The following is a 19,158-nucleotide window of genomic DNA, read 5'->3' as shown; positions in this document are numbered from 1 at the left end:
GGCACTGGAGGTCCAGAGCCTACAACAAAACTCACACTTCTGGCACACAGGACAGTTTCCAGGACAGAGAGAGGGTGCTGGCTTCATGCTCCTAACCACCCCCACAGCCTGACTCCTGGTTCCCCCTCCACCACCTAGTCTCACAGCCCCGTGCCTGCCCCCTGTGCTGCCATGTTGCCTACTGCTCCCTCCCTGGGCTGCGGGGACCTCTTGCCTTCCCTGCTTCCACCCTTTCAATCCTCCCTGTCCCTCAAGTCTGGCTCAGATGCCACTCCCTCCGGCTGCCTCTCCTACCTGATTACCCATCAGAATTCGTGGGTAATTATGATGGGTAATCAGGTAGGCTACCCTACTAAGTCATGTCCCCAGTTGTCAGAGGGGATATGCTCACAGGCCGGCCCAGCTCCAGAACTGCAGCCCTGGCAGCTCCACGGAGGGGCCTTCCCACCCTCCCAGTGGGCCCATGCTCAGCCTGGCATTTTTCAAAGGGTAGGAGCTGCCAAATGCATGATCATTTCAAAGTTAGACACAGGAGAACATGAAGTGTAATCATTTTATAGGTGACTTAATGTGCTTTACAAAAATTAAAACCTCAAAACCATGAAATAAGCCCTTTAACATTTAGAAACAGCTGAGACAGGCCTGCTCTAGCCAGCCCCAAGATGAGGGCAGAGCACACGTTTCTGTATCACAGTCTCAGGGGCGAGGAGAACTCCGCTAACCAGTCTTCACCGCTCGTGTCTGGCAGACGTGTTGGAACGGAGCACAGTCCTCAAGGGATGCCACGGAAATGAAGATAGAAGTCGACACAAAAATCTTTATTTTAACATTAAAAGAAAGAATCACATGTTCATCCTGACGGCTTTCCCAGGCTTGGCCACCCAATAAGTTACACGCACACGAAGGGACTCAGAAGGTTATTGCACGCCTGTGTCACTGACGGAGTCACGGTGATGTGGCCACTCTCCCCGCAGTCAGGCCCCGAGCCGGTCCCCTCTGCACAAGGAGGCCTTGCTCCAGCCAGGCTGTGGGGAGGGGCTCCAGGTGAACCTCGCTTCCGGGTTGTGAAACTAGTGACATTGTCACAATTCCTGTGGCTCCTTTCACTCCAGAACAGTGTTCACTGGAGTGGACTCTTGGGTGGGGAGACTGAGGCAGCGCCTGCTCAGTAGGCCCTTGTCAGCAGTGCCCTTGGGCACAGGGAGGCCTTGCTGACACCAGGTGGCAGCCCTGCCTCTCAGATTCCTCCCCGTGCACCATTCTTAAGATTGTTTGCTAGTTGATTCTTTGCTTTTTTGGCTACTTGATGGTTTTGATGAATTCGCTATGATCCAGGGATGTTCTAGTACTTCTTTGAGAGTCGGCCTTTGGCTGGGATTATGTTTCAACAGTCTTGAAATGAGGTCCCTGGCTCCTTCCGGCACAAAGTCAGGGAATGTGAATTCAACCTGGAGTACAACAAGTTGACAATCACAAAACGCGGCTTTAGACCAGTGCGGCTCGCCGGCTCACAGGCACAGTTAAGGCGGATAAGAATTCTACCACAAGCAATGGATCATTTCTCATTAGGTCTTACCCGTGATATTCTTTTGTAGGTCTCTTGGTACGTGCTTGCCTCAAAAGGCGGCTTCCCAACGAGAAATTCATAGCAAAGAACCCCAAGGCTCCAGAGATCTACCTTCTCGTCATGCATTCGGCCTTCAATCATCTCTGGGGGCAAGTAATCCAGGGTGCCACAGAGGGTGGTTCTCCTAAAAACAGAGGCAGGCTCAGCTTGGTATGCTCCTGTTCCTATCAGCACAAGAGGGGCTAAACGCCATTCACAACGACACAAACATTGAGTGTGCGCTCCTCCTAGGCCACATCTTGCGCTACGAGGCACGTAAATCCCCGGTTTGAGGGGTGCCTGGGTGGCTCAGTTAGCTGAGTGTCCAACTCTTGATTGCAACGACTCAGATCACGATCTCAGGGTCGTGAGATCAAGCCCCACATCGGGCTCCGCGCTTAGTGGGAGTTTGCTTGAGATTCTTTCTTTCCCTCTCCCTCTGCTCCTCCCTGCCCTGCTGGCTCGCATGTGTGCACACACTCTAAAATAAATGAGTCTTTAAAAAAAATAAATCCCCTATTTTAGATAGAAAACAGATGGAGAGATATGCAACATCACACAGCTAGCAACCAAGTCACACCCCAAAGGTGTCCAACTCCAGAACCTTCTTAAATGATCTAAAAAATGAGAAACTTCAAGAATCCCTACTATATAAAAGCAACCGTCAGAATTCTCTGTGAATACAGTTTAGAGTTCCAGATTTGTTTTTACATTACAGATAGGCTAGGCAGCTCAACAGCCAGGAGGCATGAGTGACAAGAAACTACAAACTGTGCCACTGAGGAAGCACCAGCTTTTGGCCTCTGATACATGCTGCCTCTACCAAAGAGACACTTCAGTTTGGGGGTGACCTATGAGGTATTCTTGCCAAAAACACTGTGTAGGCCTTTTGACCGACTTCCAATTCTCAGCAATTACAGAGGATGAAGGACCAAGTAACACCATTTTAGGTGAGAAAAGTCCATTTTAAATTGTGGGGCAACTGGTGCAAACTTAGACCAAAGAAACATAATCAAATATAACACCCGGATGGACCTTGGCTGATGCCAACTTAAAAGAACAGCTCTAAAATTTTGCGGCCAACGAGGGAAACTGAATCATGGGCTGAACAGATACTAACAAGGCAGTTAATTTTCTTGGGAGTCACAATGGTTGTGGTTAGAAGGACAACGTCCTGATTTCTAGGAGATACATACTCAAGTGCTCAGAGAAGGAAGCATGAGGTGTGCAACTTATTTTTGAAGGTTCACCAGAAAAACAGACCCTGCCAAATATAGCAAGTGGGCTGTGCGGCCATACGTATGGCAAAATGTGGCCACCTGCGGAGGGCAGGCACGGGATGGACAGTGAGCAGCCGACCACCAGCTCAGCGTTTCTGTATGTTTGAGTTTTTAACAACGAAGCCTGGAAGTAAGCGGAGGGTGGCACACATTGAACTAGGCGCAAACACCATGTAGGTTTCATTGTTTCCTAGCAGTTATTCTTTGCCGTTGCCTCTTCTAGGGGGTCATGCTGAGGCTGGTCACCAAGCCTGTCACCCCAAGAGCACACAAGAGCGCACTGAGCTCAGTGGTGACCCGCGGCCTGGGATGAAGGCGCTGCGTCTCCAGACCTCTATCCCCGCAGCACCACGGAGATGGCGGAAATGGCCCGAGTCGGAGGGTCTCAAGCACCACCACACCCGGGAGCTCTCATGGTTGCTCACGTCGGGGGAGGTGGGGTGAGGTGAGCATCTACATGCATGTTGTGTTTCTAATGTTCTACCTCACAAGGCCTCAAAAGCTTAATCAAACCCAAATTAAACTAAAACAGTGTTTTAGCTCTTGTTTGCAAAGGTAAGATTTAAATTGTTTCATTAGATTTCTCACTCTGTTAAGAGGGGACACGAAAGGACTCTGCTGTTGACAAAGGCAAACCACAGAGAATCCTCACCACCACCCTGAAAGTTCTATCCAAACTAATTTGGTTTTGGAAATTCCCCCAGAGAACTGTGCTCTCAGTTCTAGCTGTGTGTGTGCTGCTGCCCCCAGAACTGGTCTGTCCAGGAAGTAGCAGAGTCTCCCCTTCCCACCGCTACAGTCATCACCCCCTACACACATCCTGCACTTCCGTGGTCATGTACTCCTCACACAGGCCCCCTTCATTAGCTTCTAAAGACATTCAACATCTTTAACCCAGGCCTAGGACACATTAAACAGCCTCAAAATAGTTGCAGAATTCTCAAAGACACTTCTATTGGGCCCAAGTTACTTCAAAGCATGTGCAGTCAGTTACCTGCCCCGAATGCACATATCTATGCTCAAGTGTTTTTCTATTTAGCTCCTGAAAGTCCCCAGGGCTTTTGCTAACTAAAGTAAGTAAGTTCCACCTGTAAAGGTACGTACCTGGAGGATGGGGCGTGTACCGACCACCCGAAGTCTGCGATCTTAAGCTCTCCAGCCGATCCAAGGAGTAGGTTCTCTGGCTTAATGTCTCTATGAATGACTCTCTTTGAGTGACAGTAAGACAGGGCATCTGCCAACTCTGTGATATACTATTTTAAAAATAAAAAAGTATGGAAAGTCTGTATCTTACATTTTATGTGACACAATTTTAGACATCTCTTCTGAAAGGAAGCCCAACATAGATTTAACAGGTTTTGTAAATTCTGAGGCAAAAGCTAGAAACAATTGATGACTTTTTTTTTTTAAAGATTTTTATTTATTTGACAGACAGATCACAAGTAGTCAGAGAGGCAGGCAGAGAGAGAGGAGGAAGCAGGCTCCCCGATAAGCAGAGAGCCCGACGTGGGGCTTGATCCCAGGTCCCTGAGATCCTGACCTGAGCTGAAGACAGAGATTTTAATCCACTGAGCCACCCAGGCGCCCCAACAATTGATGACTCTTAAATAAAAAAAATTTTTTTGAATCAAATTATTGTTTAGCATAAAACACTATTTATCCTATACTAAGTTATTTATTTGCTAATACAGCAGACAGGATACTGAAGGAAGAGGGAAAAACTGATAAGCTAGAATTCATCACCACATGGCAATTTATGGCCTAATAACAATGAATTATGATAATACTGAGAAACTGGCACAAACCAGGGAGTCGGACATATAAACAATTAAAAAAAAATTTTTTTTTTTTAAACTTGACAAGTAGTCAATTCCCATTTTAAAACCAAGATCAGGGGCAGACTGGGTGGCTCAGTTGGTTAAGCATCGGCCTTCAGCTCGGGTTGTGATCTTGGGGTCCTGGGATGGAGTCCCTTATGGTATCCCTGCTAAGAGGGAAGCCTGCTTCTGCTTCTCCCTCTGCCACTCCCCCTGCTTGTGCTCTCTTACCTTTTTTTTTTTTTTTTTAATTTATCTCGTCAGAGAGAGAGAGAGAGAGCGAGCACAGGCAGACAGAGTGGCAGGCAGAGTCAGAGGGAGAAGCAGGCTCCTCCAGGAGCAAGGAGCCCGATGTGGGACTCGATCCCAGGACGCCGGGATCATGACCTGATCCGAAGGCAGCTGCTTAACCAACTGAGCCACCCAGGTGTCCCTGTGATCTCTTACTTTTATGCTCTCTCTCAAATAAGTAAATAAAATCTTAAAAAAAAAAAAAAAAAAAAAAAAAGCTGGTGTTAGAGCTCTCCAGCATCTACCTCCCTTATCAGACTGTGACTATGTGTAAAAGTCCCTAATATTTCTCTACAGTTAGTTCTATTTGAATTAATCAGAAAAGGGAAACAGGAGTATATAAATAAATATTCATTCTAACTACTAGGCAATCTAGAAAGAACCAAACTGGGCACCTGGGTGGCTCAGTCATTAAGTGTCTGCCTTTGGCTCAGGTCATGATCTTAGGGTTCTGGGAAAGAGCCCCACATCAGGCTCCCTGCTTAGCAGAGAGCCTGCTTCTCCCTCTCCCACTCTCTCAGCATGTATTCCCTCTCTCAAGGTCTCTGTCAAATAAATCATCTTAAGAAAGAATGAATGAACCAACCAACCAAGTTTCCTTTCCAATAACTATGTGCTTATATCAACATAAACTCCATCTGGATTAAACAAAAGGTAGTAGTAGTGTAAGTATTAACTGCCAATTAAATAAGACAAGTAATTAGGTTAGCTAATATTTGAAAAGTAAAATGAATCTATTTCTACTTAGCTAAAAAGCAAATGCTTAAGTTTAAAAGGACTTTTTTTAAGATTTTATTTATTTATTTGTCAGAGAGGGAGAGAAAGAGCACTAGCAGGGGGCACAGCAGGCAGAGGGAGAAGCAGGCTCCCCGCTGAGCAAGGAGCCTGACATGGGACTCGAACCCAGTACCCTGGGATCATGACCGAAGCAGAAGGCAGACGCTTAACCAACTCAGCCACCCAGATGTCCCTTGAGTTTAAAATGTCTTATTGCTGAGACAAGACCAAAGGGTCATTCACCAATAAAGCTATGATTTCAAAAGTATAACCACCTGAAAGTAATGCCATTTAAACCAATGCCAAAAAAGCAACTGAGTGTCCATACTACCCAGAACAATCAGCTATCAGTTCAACTAAGAACTGCCCAGACTCTCTATTTCTTCAAACAAGTAATTTCACTCAAATAAAGCAGTGCAATCCACAGGGGAAAAAATAAAATCCCAAAACAAAAACCTGCTTATGTTGGACTTTAAGATTAGATCCAGGTAAGAGAATGAAAAGACAAGCCATAGGCAGGGAGAGAAGCTTTAAACACATGTGATAAAGGACTTGTCTCCAAAATATACAAGAACTCTTAAAACTCAAGACGACCAAAAACCCAATTGAAAATGGACAAAAAATCGGACAGAGACCTCAAAGATGATATACAGATGGCACATAAGCACATGAAAAGATGTTCATCTTTGGTCAGTAGAGAACTGCAAATTAAAATGAGGTCCCATGCACACCGATGAGAATGACTGCGATCCAGAACACTGACAACACCGGTCACTAGTGGAGGAGGAGGAACAGGAAAACATGCATGGGGGGGACGCAAAGATGGTCTGCCTTCAGTTTAACAGGTTTTTTGGTTTTTTGTTTTTACAAAGCTACACATCATCTTACTCACAAGCCAGTTTTCCAATCTGTTGAAAACTTACGTCCCACAAAAACACGCATGCAGATGCTCAGTGCGGCTTTATTCATGATCACCAGTGACTGGAAGTGACCAAGATAACCTTCAACGTGAACCAAACTACATCGTGCTGCAGAGTTCTTCGGCAATAACAAGTGAGCTCCCGTGACCGCGCCCTATGCCCACTGAAGGACACAGGTGACCCTTCAAGGCTTAGAGTTGTCCCCCCTGCCCCGCCCCGGGCTAACTAGCTCATCATTCTGATACCACCACCCATATACATAGGAACTGAATAATTAAATGGTTGGTGGCTGGTAGGATCTAGATTTTTCAAGGTTGGAATGGGAGGCTACAGATAAATAAGGGGAAGAGGGTAGAATGAGCCACATGGCACCGGACTCATGTTTTGCTTAATGTAGATACAAATGGATAAAAATACAGATATGTGAATATATACAGATTCGTATACACATATATGTCCCTGTTCTGTCTGCTGAGGGCCTAGACAGAAGGACACTCCAGCAGCAATGAGCAGATCTAGCTCCCAGATCTTGGTTTCTAATAACACTTTTCGATAAAAGGAACAATGTTGGGGGTAAGACAAAAAAACCTAAAACAGGGACCATGTGAAAGGGATGCCAAAGGCCAAAACTCGAACAATTTGACCAGCAAAATCAAAGAGTATGAGATTATAACTCGAAGTTTAGAATAGCCATGAGTCCACATTAACAAATGACGGAGTAAATGAGAACAGACCAATCTAAGGCACAAGAACCCTACATGATGTACGCGACAGACGTGGGGGTGGGATCAAGCCACGTTCCTTCTTCAGTGTCGGCGGGACAGAGCACGGCACAGCATGGAAAGACAGAAAGAATAACTTGCCAGCAGAGAAATCTAACGAGTGTGACACCTCAGCCAGGTCACCAAAGCCAAGAGCCCCAGCCATAAGCCAGGTTTCTAGTAGGGACCACACTAATGGACAATGAACAAGAGAAAAGAAGTCTGCACTATCTCCACATTCTTGAAATCCAAAACTATTCTAAAATAAATTGTTTTTTAAAAAGAGGGCAACTATTCATATATACGTTTCCACAAAAAGCAGCTGTAGACACAAACCAGCCCCAGTATTTCACCTGGTACCCGAGTTTACCCATACTTAGGGTACAACTACGGTACTCTCATTCCTTCACTCAAATACCTGACCCCATTAGGCTCCCTTAAGCCGCTGGACACACTGTTACGTAGCACAGGAACAGAGTAAACAGAATTAGTCGGGACAATAAATGAAAACTTACAGTAGCAGTTCTCTGCTCATCAAACTTCGACAGTTTCTGAAGTTCTCTGTAGACCGCTCCGAGAGGTGCATATTCTAGAATTAGGTAAACTCTGGTGGCATCATGGAAATAGCCATACAGTCTGAGGATGTTTGGATGCCTGCAACAAAGGATGCATGCTTTAACGCCTGGTTCTGGAAAAGATCCAAAAATCTGTACTAACTACTAACCAACCCTCTCATGTAAAACTAATGAAAATTGGTCCTGGACACAGATTCCTCCCCTGACACATACCCCCCACCTGATTTGAGAATCAGGGAAAAAAAACAAGTACATCTGCAGTCAGTGACAAACATTACAAGGTATTAATGGACCTTGGGTTTAGTTAAGACGATTTCCTTCCTTCAGACCATCTTTATTCTTTGGAGGAAAAACTCAGCTAAATGTTAATTCTTTGCACATTAGAGAAAGAGAGACATGGTATTCCCACAGCATTTTGATCCCCAAACACTAGAAGACACAACTTCAAAGCCATGTTCAGCTGAGGACTTGGGCAGCTGAGAACACGGCCCAGGACCACAGCCTTCAGCTCCTGCCAGCGGCTGCCAGGGAAAGATACAGGCATGATGCGGGCAGATTTGTCAGTATTAACGACTGATTCAAGTCTGCAAAAAATAGTGAAAGCAAAAAAAAAGAGAGAAAAAAAAGACCCACTGGCCAAAGTCCGCCTGCAGAGGCTGCCAGTCTGCAACCTCTGCTTAGAGCTCAGAAGTTCTCACTCCCCTTCATTACGCATATGCGCGCACACACACACAAACTTGGCTACACATGTACATAATTCATTAACAAAGCATAAATGTAAATAAAACGTAAATAAAAGGGATTTTTAAGGACCACACTTGTCTAGATAAATTCTTAAAAAATGACCAATTAAATCACACTCTGCAGTCCTACGGAGCAGGCTGCCATCACTAACTCTCAGTGCCTAAATTCTGCACCACACGCTTTGGAACATCAATCTGGAAACTCACCTGAGGTGGGACTGTATTTCTACTTCTCTTCTCAGCTGATGCTCAACTCCTGCTTTCTCCAGTTGAGCCTTAAATAATACTTTAAGAGCCAGGATAAACTTGCTTTGTTTTTCCCTCGCCAAGTAAACATTGCCAAACTTTCCTTTCCCCAGGGGACGGCCGATTTCAAAATCTTCCAAAGCCCATTGCCTTCTAGGAAAAAATGTGAACATTTTAAAATATGAAGAAAAAAAATCTTTTCTAACAATTTATTAAGGAGTTCTAGATATACCTATCAATAATTTTATATTTGAAGTCATACTTAATATGTACCTTGGCAAGAACCAATCCAAGAACCACTCTGTGTGAGTCTCCACCAACTTGAAACCCCCACTCCCTCACTTGCCAATGATTGTAGGAGTCTGTGACAAGGAACAATCTGGACTTTTAGAGCTAAAGCACTAATGCAAAGTGTCCCAAGGCACTACTACACTCTGAATTACAGACCCATTACCACCAGCACTGAAGATCACAGAAAAGGTTTGGTAATAACTGGAGGAAGTCTTCAGATCTGTCTGTGGGTCTCTCAAAGACTAAACACAGCCTCCTCTTCTATTCCAGAGAAGCTAAGCTCTCTGGGGTGGAGAATCTGGGGTGGATGAATCAAGGGGGTTGGATCCTACAGGGCGGTGAGGTGAGAACCCCTGGATTTAGATTCTCAGAAAGCTGCTATCATAGGCAGCTAAAGTACAAAAGCCTGTGGGTTCATTCTTGGCTCCTCCTCCTCCTCCATTCTAGAAATTACATTCTACATTCTAGAGTCTAAACAGTTCAGATCGGGCTCTCTGCTCGACAGGGAGCCTGCTTCCTCCTCTCTCTCTGCCTACTTGTGATCTCTCTCTGTCAAATAAATAAATAAAATCTTTAAAAAAAAAAAAAGAAACAGTTCAGAAATTGAGAGCAGACTTTTGTAAAATATCTGGGGAAGATATTATAAAGAATAATTCAATTGATACTGTCACAATTATTCAGAGTCACATATACATGTGTCATAGTTTTGCAACATGAAGAAAAAAAATGCCTTTTGTTTAACAAACTTGCTCTTTTGTATAAGAATAGAAATATAAAAACATACCTAAACTATCTGTAGTGGTTACTTCTGAGGGTAGAGAAACTTATTTTACACATTTCTGTAACAAATTCATACAGGTTCTTTTCTAAATTTGGAAAGCAATAAGAAAAGCTAAGCTTGAGTCCCTAGTAAACATCATTAAAATTCCTTTTTTTTTTTTTTGCAAGTTTAGAATTTAGAAACATTTTTATTTTCTGAGTGAAAATATAAAGACCTTTTTAAACATGTTCCCATAATTAAACTTGCAATGGTGTATTCTACTAAAATGATAGCACAGAACTTTGTAAGTAAGATAAAGCTTACTTTTTTGATTCTTCACTTTTCTGTTTTGTTGCCAGTTCCTTTTCAGAATTACTTCCTATGTAGAATAAATTAAAAATCCATTTTTAGAATAACTACAATTATTTTAGAATAACTGTAAGAATTAAAATCCCATGAACAGAAATGAAGAATGGTCACCAAAATATTAATGGTATGCCCAGAACGGTCAGTCTGGGCTATTTTTAGTTTTCTTTATAGAAAAAAGATTATCACTCCATAACCTGACTCATACCAGGTAAAGTCTTTATAGATTTCTGAAGTAAAGATGAGCAGATACATATACAGCTAGGCCCTCTGATAATTTCAAGATTTAAGACTATGCAGATTCGGGGGCGCCTGGGTGGCTCAGCAGGTTAAGCCTCTGCCTTCGGCTTGGGTCATGATCTCAGGGTCCTGGGATCAAGCCCTGCATCTCGCTCGGCGGGGAGCCTGCTTCCCCCTCTCTCTCTCTGCCTGCCTCTCTGCCTACTTGTGACCTCTCTCTCTCTCTCTGTGTCAAATAAATAAATAAATAAATAATCTTTTTAAAAAAAAGAAAACAAAAAAAGCCATGCAGCCTGAAATTTCCTGCTAAGCCTTTAATGCTTTGGACATTCTTCACCTGGTGTCCAGCTGCACTTTAAAAACTCAGGCACTGAGTGCCCAGCATCCAAAGTCTGCCCCTCAAGGAGCACGCTCGCCAGAAGTCCACGTGCGAACAGTATGATGCCGACCCAAAACACGGCCCCATCTACAAAGCTGGTAAATGATCCCCGGGACTACCCTCCCTGCTGAACCCGGCTGAGGCCGCTGCAGGCTTTGACCGAACCCCCACCAGCCCGCCTCCTGTCAGCCACCCTGCAGTGCAGTGCTAGGACCTTCCCCGTCATTCCAGGCGTCCAGAGGAAGCCTCTTTCTGAAAGGCCAGCCCCTCCTCTGCTCAAAAACCTTTCAGCAATTTCCCCATTCGCAGGGGCTGACGCCCCACTCCGCGACACAGCCACAGAGCCTACCGTGACCTCACCCGGCTGGGTAAGTCCGTCCAAGTCCATCCACTTCCCTGACCGCCCTCCCCATGCCCAACCTCGGAACTCTTCAGTTCCTCAAGCACACAGGAGGGTAGGAAGCCGCTCTCTATCCTGGGCGTGGGGCTGGCGCACAGGAGACACTGCTCTCCAACCCGACATCAGATTCTCTTCCCGTCCGCGATAACGATGAAGTACATGGGAGGGCTCCAGACAGAAAATGCAACCTGCCCACTCACACCCCCTTTATTTAAGCAACTAAGATGAAGAGTAACTATCCAATAGAAGTCTTGAAAGCTGATTTACCAGGGGCTGATGATGATGGCTGCTCCTTCTTTTGAGTATTATTCTGTGGCCTAGAGACAGGACGAGGGACACTGGTTGCCTGCAATTGCTTCTGCTTCAGATTCTGAACCGGTTTATGGCTGGAGACGAGCTTTTGTGCTTGTGGAGGAATCCGCTGGGAGGAGTTTGAAGGACACAAGACCCGCTGGGCTTGGCCAGTATTTGCAGATAACGGATTTGGAGGAGGAATTTGCTGAGTCACCGGAACACGTTTTGGACCATCACCGAGTGCAATCGTGGCCTAGGTTAGGAGGGAAAAATTTCATGTCTTCATGAACAAAAGCTGAGTATTTTGACAATTTTGCAAAGTCTGTCTTCTAGTATAACAAAATATTGAAGGTCACTGATAATCCATGGAAGGGGAAAGCTACTTGCATCAGCACTCCCAGAGGATTTGGTTAATATACAGCTGAAAGGAGTATTAAGGGTGCCGCCCACCCACCCCAACACCCCACCCCTAAAACCACGCTCCTATAAATAACTCTTCATTTACTCAACTTCCATCTGAAGAGTGAGACATCAAACACTTATCAAGAATTCTCAATGACTCAGAAATTATTACTTACCAAAAAGCTACAACACAGAAACTTTATACCAAAAATCCCAATTCCATAAAATTTCTTTGGCGATACCATACAGATATTTAGAAAAAAAGACAAAGAAATATGTCAAAATATTCATCAGTGGTTAGGTTTCAGAAGACAGTCTGAAAGGCGCCTGGGTGGTTAAGCATCTGCCTTCTGCTCAGGTTACGATCTCAGGGTCCTGGGTTCGAGCCCCACCTCGGGCTCCCCACTCAGCAAGGCGCCTGCTTCTCCCTCTGCCTGCTGCTCCCCCACTACTTGTACGCTCTCTCTCTGTCAAATAAAATCTTTAAAAAAATAAAAATCTGAGTTTTTGCATTTACCTGATTTTACACAAAATACTTAACTACTATTAATTATTTCCTAATGTTTCATCGTCCAAGTACTTACAAAATAGGTCTGAGCCAAAAGAGTTATGGCAAAGAGGAAATAAATGGGTTCTTCGAAAAGTTATGCCAAAATATCCTATTTACATGCCTGTAAGTAGGGGATCACGAGCTTAAAATATCGTTAGATTCTAAGACCTTCAACTAATCAAAGTAAACTTCAATGGAGGAAATTTCCTCACAAACGGGGGAACAATGCTGGCAAGGAAAGCCTCAGAGCGCCTCATAAGAGATGGTTTCCAACTTCCAAGTAAAAAGTCAGTTACTCCTGGAATTAGCAACCTCCAAAACACAGCAGACATTCAGGCAGTGACAAACACTTCACACAGAGCAGTTTTTTTTAAATGATCTTTATCAGGGGCGCCTGGGTGGCTCAGGTCATGATCCCAGAGTCCTGGGATCAGCCAGCATGGAGGGGGGCTGTCCCTGCTCAGCGGGGAGCCTGCTTCTCCTTTTCCCTCTGCCCCTCCCCCTATTGGTGTACATGTGCTCACTCACAGGCTCTCATATATATCTATATAAAACCTTTTAAAAAATAAAAAATAAAATGAGCTTTATCATAGGAATTGAGAATCAAGTATAAGGACTCAAGTTAGCCTTTTTCTGATTGGTTATTTTAGACTTCCAGCCAGTAAAAAAAAAAAAAAAAGGTTACGTATCCATTTATTTGAAAATGAAAACTTCTCATACCTGTCAGAATGGCTAAAATCAAAAACACAAGAAACAAGTGCTGGCGAAGATGTGGCAGAAAAGGAACATTCGTGCACTGTTGGTGGGAATGCAAACTCGGGCAGCCACTGTGGAAAACAGTATGGAGGTTCCTCCAAAAGTGAAAAATAGGGCATGTGGGTCGCTCAGTAGGTTGGACATCCAACTCCTGGCTCCCGCTCCAGTAATCTCAGGAGGTCCAGATACGGAGCCCCAGGTCAGGCTCGGCACTGAGTGTGGAACCTGCCGAAGATTCTCTCTCTCCCTCTTCTCCCACCACCTCCCACACCCTGCTCATGCATGCTCACTCAAAAAAAGAAAACCACCACCACCAACAAAAAAAAAACCACACACAAACATGCGCGCGCGCACACACACACACACACACACACAAACAAAAAAATTAAAGAAGAGAAAAACTTCTACAAACAAGAAACCACCCACACGGGCGCCTGGGTGGCTCAGTTGGTTGGACGACTGCCTTCGGCTCAGGTCATGATCCTGGAGTCCCGGGATCGAGTCCCACATCGGGCTCCCAGCTCCATGGGGAGTCTGCTTCTCCCTCTGACCTTCTCCTCGCTCATGTTCTCTCTCACTGTCTCTCTCTCAAATAAATAAATAAAATCTTTAAAAAAAAAAAAAAAAAGAAAAAAAAAAAAAGAAACCACCCCCCACCAACACACAAATCAAGAAGATTTATGTTTTTATGCTGACTTCCTAGAAGGAATAAAATCTGGGGATTGTTTACATTAAAGATGTTTCTATAAAGACTCATTTACCCAGCTGCTCCACAAATACTCACTAAAGCCCGGGGTCTTTCCTAGGTGAAGCCTTCCTGGGTTCCAACATAGCCCAATGTGTACTGAGCACCCCTTGGCAGAACTACTCAGGTCTGTTCATTTACACATATTTTGGGAAGGCGTGTACTGGCTCACATAACTCCCCAAAAGGGCTAAGTTCCTCAGTGTGAAAGACCATGTGCTTTTCACCATGTAATCATCTCTGCATCTGACACAGCATCTGGCTTAAAGTGGGCACCCAGGAAATGTTCACTACAACGCAGCCTGACGGCCTCTGAGCTTACCATTCCCCGAATGCTGCCCAGAACAAACTAGGGCAAAGCAATTTCATTTCTGGCAAGCAAGGAAGCACAGGCAGGTATTGTGCACCTGTTGTGTACAGTGTTATCCTCCACATAATGCAGGGATACAGATACTTAAACAGCTAGCTAGAAGACAAAGCAGAACAAAATAAAAGCTACAGTGACAATCCACAAAAAAGTATTGAATGCCAAGAAAAGGGACTGACATCCAGTAATGGAGTAGAGAGTTCTAAAGTTACAATCCAAAGTAAAAGTAAAAGGAATTCCAGATATAAAACCAACCTCTTGGGTTTTATAAATTGATCGAGATTACAGATTATTCAATTTACCTTCAGAGGCCCCGCAATGCAATTCTCTTTAGATCTGTCCATGATGCCTGAAAAGAAAAAGAACCACCTTTAATTTATACAAATCCTCATGCTTCCAAATGCTGTTATGCTAGATCACGGTTATAGTTCCTGATGAAAAAAGCTTCCACAATACAGAATTTCATACTTTTTCTTTGTCCAAATGAAGCTAGCAAGGGAGCCTTGTTTTCTTGAGTGACATAAGGGACAGGTGTGAGGCCTCCAGCCTACACCGCCTCCCCTCCCTGGGTCCTCCCGCTCCACCAGCTCGTCTCTAAAGGACTACATCCGTCAGTGGGGAGCCTCCTTCCAACCCTGCTGCCTTTTAAAAGCAGGTCCTTGGGGCACCTGGGTGGCACAATGGATTAGGCCTCTGCCTTCGGCTCAGGTCATGATCTCAGAGTCCTGGGATCAAGCCCCACATCGGGCTCTCTGCTCAGCAGGGAGCCTGCTTCCTCCTCTCTCTCTCTCTCTCTCTGCCTGCCTCTCTGCCTACTTGTGATCTCTGTCGGTCAAATAAATAAATAAAATCTTTTAAAAAGATAAAATAATAAAATAAAAACAAGTCCTCACAGAGCGCCTGGGTGGCTCAGTGGGTTAAGGCTCTGCCTTCGGCTCAGGTCATGATCTCAGGGTCTTGGAACTGAGCCCCGCATCAGGCTCTCTGCTCAGTGGGAAGACTGCTTCCCTCTCTCTCTCTGCCTGCTTGTGATCTCTCTGTCAAATAAATAAATATTTTTTAAAAAGGCAGATCCTCTCTTCCCCGTAACAGATTCCGGCGAGGACAGCATCTTCGCCCTCACCCTTCAACACTAAAGCTCCAGAACAGTCATCCACACTCACCACATCCACCATTCCTCTCAGCCACTGGCCCTCCCCCATGATTCTGTCTGGCTCATGACTGACCTCTAGCGTCACCAAACTGGTGTCCCCCAGCAGCGTTTGACTGGGTGGCTCTTTTCCCACTCCCAACCTCTGCTAGCTTGCAGGGAGGTCCCCCACACCACCAGCTGCCCTACTGCAACCTCCTTCGCTCCATCAGCCTCTCTTCTGCCAACCTGAAAGTCTGGGGGTGACTCAGAATGAGTCCTTTGACCCCACTTCTCCATCCCCACCCTTCCTAGGGTCCCTCATCCAGCACCAGGGCTCTAAACAATCTTTAAGATGATATGAATTTACATCTTCTACTCTAACCTCTCCTACGACCGCCAGACTCCTACCTACCTGCTCAGCATTCCCCAAAAAGGCCTGTCAAACACCTCAATCCCAGCACATCAGGAAAGAACCTCCTCCTCCTTCTGGCTTTTCTTCCCCTCTGCTCTCAGGAGCAGCCTGAGCTCGGGCCCAGAGACACTTTCTTTTGCAGCTGTCCTCACTCCCTACAGGATCTCATCCAGTCTCCTGGCCCTCAAAAACATTCAGAGGCTCAGGACCTCCAGACTTCCACCTCTAGCCCAGAACTCTCCCCTGAACTCCTACCACCTAGGAAACACCTTCACCTTTAATCGGAGATCCCTCAATTTTAAAATGTCTCAACTGAACTCCTGCTCCCTCCCTACCCCATCTCTCCCACCCTGTTCTTGCGGACGTCCCCATCTCAGTTCCCCATCTCAGTTCCTGGCAAGCCCAGCCTGCCGGTTGCTCAGTTCACAGTCTTTTACACGGTTCTCTCTCAAACCCCACATCTAATCCATCAGCATATCTTGTCGGCTCTACATTGAAAAAAATCACTGCTCAGCACCTTTAATACTACCATCTGATCAAACCAATGCTCTCTCCCTTCAATTCTTTGCAACAAGCTCCCCGTGGTCACTCCGCTTCCACCCTTGCCCATTATAGTCCATGCACAACACTACTAAGTCAGCTATGTTGGTCAGTTCCTTGGTTTGGATGCCCCTCATGGACCCTCAATGCAAATTCAAAATCCTACTTGCATAGACAGGCGTAGAGTCTCATAGAGTATGGACCCAGACCACCATTTTTGCCTTATCTCCTCTTGTCTATTGCACACCAGCCATACAGGCCTTCTTTCTTTCCTCAAAGCAGTCCCCTGCCACAGGGCCTTTGTATTTCCTGTTCTCTCTACCCATTTGGCTCTTCCCTCAAATAGAAGTGTGGCTTGCTCCTTCATTACAGTCAAGTCTATGCTGAAATGTTGCCTTTCTGACCATCTTGCTTTTATTTTCTTCATAGCCCTTACTTAACATCTAACATAACATTGCTTGTACTTGTAAGCTCCATCATGAGAGTGAGAGCTTAGTCCCATTTTGTTTATGTTGCCTCCTCAGAACATGTCTGCACAGTTCCTATACCAGTGTTTGGGAAATGAGTTAATCCATTAAGAAAGCACATCAATAATGCAAATAGTTTATAGCACTTACTAAGCCCATACTGTGAATCAGACACAGCAACCTATCAAGTAGGTAGAACATAAACTCCAAGAAAACAGAAACCTCTCTGTATTTTTCCTACCCAGGTGTTCTCTAATTCTATAATCCAATCAGAAAATGTACCCCCCCACACACACACTTTCACATCCATTTCACAAATAAGCAAATAACTCTGCCCTGAAGATGGACCGACAGCTACAGAGCAAGGAGTCTTTATATCAAACGGGTTAGGAGAAATGACAGAAAGGAAAAAGGAGTTACAAGCTTGTGTTACGCAAACATTAATTTCACATACGCACTTATGCTTTCTTCACTCTCCCGAACGATCACAAGCAGCAGACTAATGAGATCACACAGGCTTAAAGACATTCATTCAATAGTCTTCCACAAAAGCTAGATATTTGCCCCAACTGAATATCGTTTACCCTCTCAGGGAGATGAATAATAAAAAAAGAGAATGGAGTAAGATTCTGATCCACAGATTCTGGAGAGCCCCAGGAAAACTGTTTCTCAAATGATTCCAGTGCACAGCCAGGGTCACATGACCCAATGACCTTCACAAGATCCCTGCAACTCAAACCACATATCCTACTATTCTGAACAGGAAACTGTTAAAGATTGTACAGCACTGTGCATTTCGACTTTTTCTTCACCAAACCTGCTAGTGTCTGCACAGACTCAGAGGAGAATGGGAATGAGTATGTGGCTGAGAAGCATTTAATTCAAAGAACAAGAAAGGGTAAGGAGAGAGGACGAACCCTTGAAAGTTTAGGGCAGTAGCTCCATCTACTCCTGGAGGGCATTTGTTAGAAATGGAGACTTTGAGGCCCAACCACAGACCTAATTAATCAGATTCTGCATTTTAACATCCCCAGACGTCTAGTACGCCTTGGCCTTGATCACTGGTTGTCCACGAAACATCAGAATCACCTGGGAAACCTGACAAACTACAGACACCTGAGTCCTCTATGCCCAAGCTCTTGTGATTCATTAGCTGGGTCTACATTTTTCACAAGGACCCTTAGGAATCCCGTTAAACGCGGTCCAAGATCTGCAGTTTGAGAAGCACCGCCCCAAAGAAAGCCTCTTGGAGGAAGTTTTCATTTATTCACCCCTCCTCCATCCATTCATCCCCTTGAGGGTCCCGCCTGGCTATTCTACCCAACCGAGCCCCCGGTAAGCCACACTACGGTTTTCTTTTGCAAGTTCTCGGGTCAGTTCGTCGTCTGGCGCCCCACCCCCGCTAGAACACAAACTACCGCAGAGCAAAAGCCCTCCTATTTTTTTCTTACCCAGGTGCTCACCGAATACGAGAAGCCCATCAGAAAGCACCCCACCCCCAAGGCCCCCAACAACCCCATGCACCGCGGGTGTTTAGTAAACACCAAGCGGCATCTAACCGGGTGCCCCAGGACCCGGAAGGAGAGGGGACAGAGCTGGGAAAGCACGGGGTGGGGGGGGGCAGGGAGAGGGGCAGGGAGAGGAACAGGAGGGCTGAGGAGGACAGAGGAGCACCAAAGTGGCGACGGAGTCACCAAGGGAGGCCTCGCCTCCACTCTTCCCCGCGGGCCCCGCAGCCCCACCGCCTTCTTCCTTCCCACCCGTTCCGCCGCCCGCTGAACATCCACCCAGGCCCGCCGCCCTCGCCCACCCGTCTCACAGAGCTGTCCCGGGGTCTACGAACTCGTCGGCTCCTGCCTCCGACCCGAGGCAGCCGAGTGCTCCTTGGAGCTCAGCCGTTAAGATTCAAAGTCTTCATTTTAAATAAGAGTTAAACCCTCTGATCTGAAAGCTGATTGGCCTGGGCCAGAGAGGCGCTGCCTTTCGATTGGTTCACAGCCAACCCGACGGCTTGAGTCACATCCAAGGCGGTGACAGCGCGC

At 45.6% G+C, this 19,158-nt stretch overlaps 1 protein-coding gene across 2 annotated transcripts; it reads right to left on the bottom strand.

Annotated features, from left to right (window-relative positions):
- Window positions 1-539: 539 nt before the first annotated feature.
- AURKA (aurora kinase A) lies at window positions 540-19,157 on the bottom strand. Of its 2 annotated transcripts, none has more exons than XM_013060178.2 (9): window positions 18,927-19,157; window positions 14,868-14,914; window positions 11,720-11,999; window positions 10,392-10,446; window positions 8,978-9,169; window positions 7,968-8,106; window positions 3,991-4,139; window positions 1,577-1,751; window positions 540-1,448 (listed from the first exon to the last, which is right to left on the bottom strand). In XM_013060178.2, the coding sequence occupies exons 2-9, from the start codon at window positions 14,907-14,909 to the stop codon at window positions 1,263-1,265; spliced, it is 1,218 nt and encodes a 405-aa protein (XP_012915632.1). In that variant the 5' UTR covers window positions 14,910-14,914; window positions 18,927-19,157; the 3' UTR covers window positions 540-1,262. The 2 variants fall into 2 exon arrangements, with proteins under 2 accessions (XP_012915632.1, XP_004759944.1); XM_004759887.3 differs by having other exon boundaries at window positions 18,936-19,157.
- Window position 19,158: the final 1 nt, after the last annotated feature.

The sequence above is a fragment of the Mustela putorius genome, unplaced genomic scaffold (genome assembly GCF_011764305.1).
Source record: "Mustela putorius furo isolate JIRA1106 unplaced genomic scaffold, ASM1176430v1.1 tig00000592_pilon_pilon_pilon, whole genome shotgun sequence".
In the NCBI taxonomy this organism is placed as follows: Eukaryota; Metazoa; Chordata; class Mammalia; order Carnivora; family Mustelidae; genus Mustela; species Mustela putorius.
The sequence above is the reverse complement of the archived record's forward strand: the minus strand, read 5'-3'. Positions and strand labels throughout refer to the sequence as shown.

Excerpts from the sequence above, each read along its gene's own strand:
- AURKA (XM_013060178.2), bottom strand. The coding sequence starts at position 14,909 with ATGGACAGATCTAAAGAGAATTGCATTGCGGGGCCTCTGAAG. Across the intron at positions 10,447-11,719 it reads GCCATCATCATCAGCCCCTG|GAAGTAATTCTGAAAAGGAA; the intron begins GTAAATCAGCTT and ends TATTCTACATAG. Across the intron at positions 4,140-7,967 it reads ATGAGCAGAGAACTGCTACT|TATATCACAGAGTTGGCAGA; the intron begins GTAAGTTTTCAT and ends TTTTTAAAATAG.